At 40.4% G+C, this 9,506-nt stretch overlaps 1 protein-coding gene across 1 annotated transcript; it reads right to left on the reverse strand.

Annotated features, from left to right (window-relative positions):
- Positions 1 to 54: 54 nt before the first annotated feature.
- On the reverse strand, positions 55 to 9,487 carry SGCB (sarcoglycan beta). Its single transcript, XM_075025785.1, has 6 exons — positions 9,368 to 9,487; positions 7,035 to 7,244; positions 5,938 to 6,123; positions 5,634 to 5,825; positions 3,710 to 3,841; positions 55 to 2,963 (listed from the first exon to the last, which is right to left on the reverse strand). Exons 1-6 carry the CDS (start codon positions 9,389 to 9,391, stop codon positions 2,760 to 2,762), a joined length of 948 nt encoding a protein of 315 aa, XP_074881886.1. The 5' UTR covers positions 9,392 to 9,487; the 3' UTR covers positions 55 to 2,759.
- Positions 9,488 to 9,506: the final 19 nt, after the last annotated feature.

Below are 9,506 nucleotides of genomic sequence, written 5' to 3' on the forward strand. Positions count from 1 at the left end.
ATATGTTTTTAATGAAAAACTATGTTCTTAGAAATAACACTTCTGAACCACAGCTGCATCTTAGAATTTATTGTTTCATTTCAAAACAAAGATTAGAAATTCAATTGTCTTTCACCTATTGAAACAACCACCACCTTTACATACACTGAGAACTCCTCACATGTAAGTTGTTTCAACGTACCCAGTATGGTATTTTACACAGAGGCATGTAGAATGTACCTTAAACACACAGAATCTTAAATGCATCTGTGGGATTGAAATAAATAATGTGCCACACAATGTTTTAAATAGGCATAGAAAAACGTACCTTAGGCAGTTAGAAGATAAACAACAAAAAAATGCACAACACAAGGCATGTGTGGTGCCAACATTTCTCAAACTGTGTAGTGAAGGCAACAAAATATATTAACAATACATAAATAGTGGCTAACAAATTGATCATTTATTTCATTTGGTATTTGTATGATTGGTTTTGCTATGTTTTGACAAAAAATTGAGACTTCAAAACCAATTTTCCAGACCATGATTTAAGAGTACCTTTGTGACAAATCTTTCAGCTATGTTGCATACAGTATTTTAAAAAGAATTCTTGATAATTACAAGAATCCAATACTAACATATAGGCATGTCAGTATTAACCAGAGATGAGCTTTAACATGCTCTTTGTGTGTAATCTACTTGACCGAGGCAGTATCTATCATTTTCAAGATCTATTTCAGCTTTGAAGACACTGCTGCTTATATGTTTATACATGCATATATATATATGTTTATATATATAAAAATAAAGTGACAAACTTCCATTAGCATGAGAGTGAAAATTCTAAAAATGTTATAGTTTATTTCCTCCTCCTCTTACCAGTAAGAGATACTAATTGAGGCAGTACTTAGCAGCAAAGATGTGTGCACATTTTCAGCAAAATGTGTGTTGAAGTGGTTAATAAATATTAACTCTAGTAAACCTATGAAGTTCATGAAGGCAGTATGCAAAATGTCAGTACTTTCCCATAATCTTTAATGTGAGCAATTCAATGGCCTTTGCTATGTTTTATTCTGTTTATTCTGTTGTTGTTAGACCAGCTCTGCTGCTGTCTGCCCCTCATCAACTACTGAGCATCAAAATCTGGCTTTGCCTTTGAGCGATGATGGAAATGTGACCCCTCTGACCTCCTCCGTGGCATAATGCCTGACCTAAGCATCCCCCTCTAGAAATCACTTCCACCCATACACATCCTGCATGAGGACTTACTGACTTCTAGTAAATACAGGAATTGGGACCTTGGACACAAAAGTTCTTGTTGCAGCAGGTGCTGATTTGTATTTTGTGGAATTCTATGTACTTTGAGAGCTATAAAAACAAGGATAGATAGTTTATCTTCCCATCACAAATGACCAATTCTGAAGTTAATGTGTAACATTTGCATAACATTTAGAAAGAGAAGTGTGTGCCTATCTAGAAAAATGTGTCAAAAAGCTACTTGCAAAGTCACCTTCGTGGCCTCCATTATTAAGGTTACTTGATGCTACTGCAAAACAAAACTATTTTAAACTGATGAAATACATGGGGTGGGGAAAGGAGGAATCTTATAATGAGCTGGTCTATTTTTAGTACAGGACACCTTACCTCTGCAAAAGCAGTTACAAGGCTAGAATAGTTTCTATAAGGCCCCAGTTCACCATAGACATAGTTTCACTGTTTTCAAATTCAGATATTCACATGTATTTACTCTGCTGTCATAGGATCCAATACCATCACATTTAGAATTACAGACCTGCAGTTTAATTTCAGGATTTAAATCTGAGGTTCAGTGCATCAGTACTGATATTTATGGAGAAAAAGATATCTGATCTCAGATGCTGCTGCAAGTCATGCTTTAGATTATTACCTGTTGAATAATGGATTCATACACTGTTCACATAAAAGCACCGAGGAAAACATTTTTTTTTGGGTAGTGAGCAAGTTATAAGTACATCTTTAAAAATGTACTTCTAATATAAACACGTTTTATAAATACTTCACATAAATTAAACAACCATAGAATGCCTAAACCGCACAGATAGAATGGGACCTCAAGCAACACTTCAATAATTGCAAGACTATTTCAAAATTGAAGTTACATTTCCACACTTGATATTACTTTGCAAATATTATTTATGCTAGCATCATTTTTTTTTTAACTACATGAGAATGTACGGCAGAAATAATGCAGTATTTTAAAGTGAATCTGCAATTACCCCTCTCGTAGTACAAATATGGTAAACCACATAATTTTGGGGGAAATCATTATATCAACCTTTGGCAAGAAATGAAGAGAAGACAAAAATCTGCCACTTCAGCCATCCTAGGCAAATCCACTTCCAAGAACAAATCGACATTCCTGTTGAAGTACTTCAGATGACAGTTGTGTTCTCAGCCACCCTCATGGTGTTGGGATGTAGGACAAAAACCTCCTCTAAAAGCAACTGAAGGCAGTCAAGATTGTTGCTAAGATCACGTTCTTTAAATATATTCTACTGATCCCAATTCAGGAACGTACTTCAGTATGCATGTAGACTGAAAGTTTACTAAATCAGTGCCACTATTACAGCTAACAGGATGATGATATAATACTGCTGAACGTAACAGCCTTCACTTAAAAATATTATGTAATAAATGTTAGTATAAACTGCTGTAAAAACAGAAATCCTTGAAGGCATGCAATTACTTCATACAAATATATGTAAACACAAAAGAGAACTCTCCTGCTAGTGGTTTGTGTTTTAGTGCGTGGCTCCGCATGGATTGACAGAAGTCTGACAACCCATATTATAACCTGTCACCTGAACCTTGAACAGTGTCCCATCCGCACACATACAGAGCTTGAAGCGCAGCCAGTTGCCGTTATTGAACTGCTCCCCATAAGAAGAACTTGGCAGTCGCGATGGGCTGACCATCACAGTTCCATTCAGGATAATGCTGTTTTCCTATGAAGAGGGAGAAAAAAAAGTACAACTTCTGATTTAAACAAGGCAGGTTGTTTTTGAAAAGGACAAGCTGGTTTAACGAATTAACGACATCTTTAGGATGGCTGTAGAAATCAACAGAATTAAAAAAAGTACATATAACAAGGTTTCATTTTTTAATTAAATTTGTGAATAATGCCCATGACTTTCTCAATTATAGTCAGCAACATACTTTGCTGTTCCAGTGGTAGATCAATTTTGAGAGAGACAGCAGTAGTGTGGCTTTTCACTTTACAGGCCTATTAGCAAATGCACTAAATCTAAAAATATAGACATGAAATAATCTCTAAAAATCTTAAATGGATGCTGGCAAGTCTTACTGTGGCAGCACGAAAGGTAGCGCTCCTAACTGTATGCTCTGCTCCTTTGTCAAAGGTTGCTGACCCCAGTAAAGCCTCCAGAAGAGAAGATGAATTCTCTTTGGTATTTGTTTCAGTGCAGGGGCCAATAGCTTAGCTTTAATTGCATCGTGGGTTTTTAGCATCTAAAAAGTAGTAAATCGTTGTTACCTGAAAACTACTGAACCACTAATTAACAGCAAAGTAATATGCCACCTTTTAAAATCCTACTAAATACACTGACTGCAACTAAACTGTTATGCATGGCTACTTTATATAAAATTTGAAACCATATAAAGCTACATCAGTTTATTATCAGCCTGAATTTGAAACTAAGCTGTTCAAAAAATGCTGATTTGAAATACTTACTGCTTTAAGTTCCATGTTACCCCCCATTCGAAACTCAATGGTCTTGCCTGTGATGAAAACACCTTCGTTTCCACGGACAATAGCACGGCCATCGACCTTTATGTTTAGATCACTGGTCGCATTGCTGGTAATCTAAGAACATAAACAAAAAGAGTGCATTACAGATCAATGAAGATGTGTCACTTGGGTTTGTCTAAGTAACTTTAATTACCTTAAAAATATGGCTACACAATTTAGTAAAAAACTTCAATGTAGTTTTTGCCCTTCTGCCATTATGCCTATGAAGCTTCTGCCCATTTGTTATTTTCCAAATTCACATTTAAAAACAAGGATTACTTAATTTTGGAAGGTATATAAAATAGCTTATTTTTGCAGTAAAAATAACAATTCATATAACAGTTTTATGGGATACACAGTGAATGCTCATAGCAAATATAGGCTTCCTGTTAGGACTGTTTATGTAAACGTACTCCTCTGTTTTCATTTAATCTGTTCCTCCTATATATTTATAGGTTTGGATTTTTTTTTCCTGGAACATACTATTTAATTGTTAGCCTTGCAGAGGAAGCACAAAGAAGAGCAAAACAAATTCTCTTTGTCCTTTACAGGATTGATCAATGCTTCCTAAAGCACACTCAACCCTCTATAAAACTACTGATACTACTCTACTAATGTTATACAAAAGAACTATGCACTGTACCTGTAAAGCCTTTGTTATGAGTGATGATATCCAAGAAAGAAATTTTAGTCTGACATTAAGATCAACATTTTAAATGTACAAACACCAACATTTAGGTTTTTTAGTTTTCTGATAAATAAAGCATATTTAATGTAGAAACCAAATTAAAAACTTGTTTAACCTAGAAGCGTGAACTGACACAACTCTTACAGTGTTGTGATTGTTCTCTACACTTTTACTTAGACTTCTGAAATTCTGACTGTATTAACATTTATCTCCAATAGAGGCAAAATGATACATGAAGTTCTGGTAATTATTTTTTTAAGATCTTACTAGAAACAGAGAAACTTTTCATAGAAATTTTATTTCTGAAACAGCTATCCCTGCACAAATGGATAAATGCTTAGCTGTCATGGTTTAACCCCAGGCAGCAACTAAGCACCACGCAGCCACTCACTCACTACCCCCCCCGCCCCCAGTGGGATGGGGGAGAAAATAGGGAAAAGAAGTAAAACTCATGGGTTGAGATAAGAACGGTTTAATAGAACAGAAAAGAAGAAACTAATAATGATAACGATAACAATAATAAAATGACAACAGCAATAATAATAAAAGGATTGAAATATACAAATGATGCACAGTGCAATTGCTCACCACCCGCTGACTGATGCCCAGCTAGTCCCCAAGCGGCGATCCCCCCGCCCCCACTCCCGCAGTTCCTATACTAAATGTGATGTCCCATGGTATGGAATACCCCGCTGGACACTTTCGGTCAGGTGCCCTGGCTCTGTCCTGTGCCAACTTCTTGTGCCTCTCCAGCTTTCTCGCTGGCTGGGCATGAGAAGCTGAAAAATCCTTGACTTTAGTCTAAACACTACTTAGCAACAACTGCAAACATCAGTGTTATCAACATTCTTCTCATACCTAACTCAAAAACATAGCACTGTACCAGCTAGGAAGGCAATTAACTCTATCCTAGCTGAAACCAGGACATTAGTAAAAAGACACACAGGCCTACTTGGCATGGTATTCCAGATATTACACTCATTTAATGATGTCAGTTTTCATTTCTGTTCCAATTTTTAGGATGATTTACATTTTCGGAGCTGCATTTTTAGCTACGTGTAGTCAAATTTCTAAATATGCTTGAAAGATCAGATTAGTAAACTTTTTTCCTTATTCTACAACTAAGGCAGTTCTGTAATAAGCTTTTAAAAAAGTAAGTGGTAGTTAAAAGAGACATACCCTCTCTGTAGAGGCCTTTTGTACATTCAAGATTTTAACTCCATTTGGCAGATGAAACTCATGAGTTTCATAGTCTGTGCTGAACAAGGTATTTTGTGTCCGTGGGTCAACAAATTCCATGCCAATATCGCTGGTAATAGAAGTTTTGTCTTTTTCCACACTAAGCTTGGTTGTTCCTTGCTGAAACACAATCTTCAGAAACAAAGTCATGAAGTTAATGATGTTTCAAATATGATGTTTATTAATACTGTGAGTGTAATTCCATAGTGTTGCTCACAAACTTTCAATTCATGATATAACTTACAGGCTGATTATTTCCAGTGATCACCAAATCTTCATTACGTCTGCCTCCTACGGTGCTTTTATATAATGGATGTATCACGCCCATGTCAGAAACTTGCTTAAACCGCAACAAGCCACTCTCATGGAACTCCATACTGTCACAACCATTGGGACCAATTCGAATCACTGCCCAGATAACTAGCGTAATCTGAAAGAGAAACACACATTTTCAAAGATTACTTTGATTGTTTGGATCTTCTCACAACAAGTATTGCATTAACTAGATGTTTTGAAAGAATTATTAATGCTAGTGTTTAAGTGAGCTTCAGGTGTGCATTTACTTTAGTCTGTTTAATTCCTACTGGAAACATCAGAACACATTTAATTATGAAAAGCATTTTGCATGATTTTTAGACTCATCTGAAATATTAACTAAAATAATTAGTATATACATAAAAATATATATACATTTGAAATTAAATGACATCCATAATTTAATCATTTTCCTGTTTAAGGGTAACCATGGTATCATTAGCTAAATAAACTTCCTGAACAAAGTAGCTCAGCTCAGGATATACTTACTCTTGAACTACAAGAAAGCACCTTCACAGGTGGATGTCCAATTATGAAAAATAATTCACTACTTCTCATTGATCAAGCAATAAAAATGTGGTAGTTACAACAATGAAGGTTTAAAATGCAGTGGCTGATTAATTCTGAATGCTCACGTGCAGCTCTGTTATTACATGTAAAATATTTCTGGCATAACAGTTATCGCGGGTGTATTTGTACTGTGCTAATAACACTTTGCACATTTGCTGTTACTGGGTTTTGGGAATGGAGAGACACTTTCAAGGTTCCTAATTCTGTGTTGCATAAATGGTAGGTTCCTTGCTGGAACCATGATAACCGAAATAATCGTGACTGAACTTACAAGATTATTCCATCTAATCTTGCTCAGACTACAAAAGAACAAAAAAGAAAGGAGAAAAAAAGAGAAATCTCCTTCAGTACATTTTAAGTCCTTCTCAGCCATACTGGAATAAGTTTTATTTCTCCAATAAACCATCAAAATGAAATATGTCCTAATGTTGCTTACAGCCTAAGTATTATACTCACAATCAGATTGATGACAGCCAAAATAAAAAGAAGAACAATCACACAAATGGCCAAGTTGCCTTTCCTGCCACGTAACCCTGTCTTATGGAGACGGTCTTCATCAATTGGAATGTATCCCGCTTTGAAGTTACTGTTGTGCTCCTTATTAACGTTCCTGCGTTCCACAGCCTTCTCTCGCATAGACTTCTTCACCGGGCCATTAGAACTTTGCTATAATACAAAGCATGGATTACCTGTTAAAAGCCATGTAAATCCCCTGAAATGACACACATATATGTGTGCAAAAAATAGAAATCTGAACGACTAGTGGAATATATTAGATATTATGCTCAATATTATATTTTGGCTTGCTACTCTGTACTTAGAATACACATTTACAACCACTGCAATCTCTGCTAATGCAATGAGTAAAATTAAAATCCAGATATTTTCAGACAATATGCTTTTATATCAAGTTTTTACCTCTTGGGGATGATCCAGGACAAAATCCTGCAGGTCATTTACCAGTACACAGGATTTTAGTTCCCTCCATGCTAACGGGGGCTAGACTCTCAATGAGTCTATCCAAAAGGAGCGTGGTGGATATGTTTTTTTAAGTTAGTTTGATAGCACAGAGTTTGCATTCAACTTCTATTGCTTTCATGCAGCATTAAGAAAAATACTGTAAGGCTTTAAACCTGGCATGGGGAACTTGGCCAGCCTAGCTTTATTTAATCATTTGAAGTTACTAGATTGCAAGGGATATCCGGACAATGTAACAAATTAACATGTAGAGGAAACTCTTGTTGATATTCATAGGGAAAATAAATCTTTGATGTATTTTTGTAACTTTGTCCAAAATTTTGTTCCACCTCCCTGGAATGGACACAGGTTGCTATTTAAGTGTTCAATTCTTCAAAGACAGGGCTTGATCTTTTTGATGGGATTATTTGTTCGTCTGAAATGAATCCCGCGAAGCTGCACCTTAAGCTTACTGCACTTGCATGCGTCTACACTGATGCAATGGGTAAAAAAGGCTTGTTTCTTCTGTTGCTGAAGAACAAGGAAATGGTGTTGAGAAAGGTGCTTGACCTGAACGGGTTTATGGAGGGCTTCCTCGATGATGTTCTGAAAGCCACTGTAACCCTGCACAAACTCAGAACTGGCCGGGCAGGGAAACCGAGGGATGAGGTCTGTGCTCTGGAGAAAACAGAAATCTTGTACAGCAGGACACTAAGTATCTTGTCCCGATGATAGCGTGTTCTTGAAAGGATGTGACGGTGAGATAAAACTCCAAGGTAGTTTTTTCACCTGGTAAGGCAGCACAACAGAAGACAGCACCAGGACTGGGAGAGCGTGGCTAAACCGGTGACTGCTGGAGCATCCCCGCAGAACTAGACAGTGCTTCCTATGGCACCCGAGGTAAGGCTTGTGCAGCACCCCGCAGGCATCGGGGGCTTCCTACCCACCGCAGACCCACAGACACAGGCCCACGCTGATTAAAAGGCCCATGGAGGTGCAGGAGCTCCGAAAGACGAGCCCTTCCTTGAACAGCTTGGTTCTTCCTCCGGCTTGCGTGGCGCTGACCGAGTCCCCGTCCCACCCCTCCGACGGGGTGACAGCGACACCCCTTTCGACAAATTTAGCTTTTGTTCCCGTGTGGGACCTGGGATGCCGAGCCCGGATCTGAGCTTCAGCTTTATTTATACGCTGCCGCTGGGCTACCGTACTGGTGCCAGCATGACGGGACGACTGAGGGCGCAGTCCCATAAATACCGACCAGCTGCCTTCCGCGTCACCAGCTAGCGGCAGGGGCCTGTTGACGCGAGACGGTTACATTCCCGTGCAGAAATGCCAGAACACTTTATTTCGAAAGCAGAAAGTGTTCTTCTTTGTCAGGGGTTCTGCGTCGGCGGGCGGGACGGCGCATCGCCGGGCTTTAGTAACGCGTCCCGCCCCGACAGCGGGCTCAGGCTGCCTCTCCCCCGCACGGCAAAGGCCGTCCTTCCCGGACAGCGCCGGGCGCGGCTCGGAAACGCCGTCCAAGCGCCGTCTCTGCCCTCCCCGGTTGGCGCAGGCGGCGGGGAGCCAGGGCGACTGGGGCGGCCCGCCGCCGCCCCGCACACCCGCCGCGCCGCGCCGCAGGGCTCCGGCACCAAACCAGCCTCGGCAACCGACGCGAAAATGGCGCCCCCGCCCGAGCGCCCCGTCCACGAGCGGCGCCCCTCGGCCGGAGCAGCTGCTCGGGCGGCTGGCCGCGGCCCCGCGGGCGCCGGGACGGGCATCGCCCCACCCTCGCCCCGGCGGGGACGGCCCCGCCGCCTCCCCGTGCCTGCGTCTCGGCGAGGACAGACCTGCTCGGAGGCGGCCGCCGCCATCTTCCTCCGCCGCCGCCGCTGCTGCCGCCGCCGCCGCGGAGGGGCCGGCGGGCGCCCCCTTGCGGCGCGGGGAGGGAGGCGGCCGTGGGCGAGCTCGGTGCCGCTCCGCTCCGCC

Source organism: Buteo buteo, chromosome 1 (assembly GCF_964188355.1).
Source record: "Buteo buteo chromosome 1, bButBut1.hap1.1, whole genome shotgun sequence".
NCBI lineage: Eukaryota > Metazoa > Chordata > Aves > Accipitriformes > Accipitridae > Buteo > Buteo buteo.

What these genes read in the sequence shown, in the direction of transcription:
- SGCB (XM_075025785.1), bottom strand. Translation starts at nt 9,391, where the DNA reads ATGGCGGCGGCCGCCTCCGAGCAG. An exon ending in TGGCTGTCATCAATCTGATT is followed by an intron (nt 6,124 to 7,034) that starts GTGAGTATAATA and finishes TTTCTCTTTCAG; the next exon opens with ATTACGCTAGTTATCTGGGC. An exon ending in AAAAGGCCTCTACAGAGAGG is followed by an intron (nt 3,842 to 5,633) that starts GTATGTCTCTTT and finishes TTATGTTCTTAG; the next exon opens with ATTACCAGCAATGCGACCAG.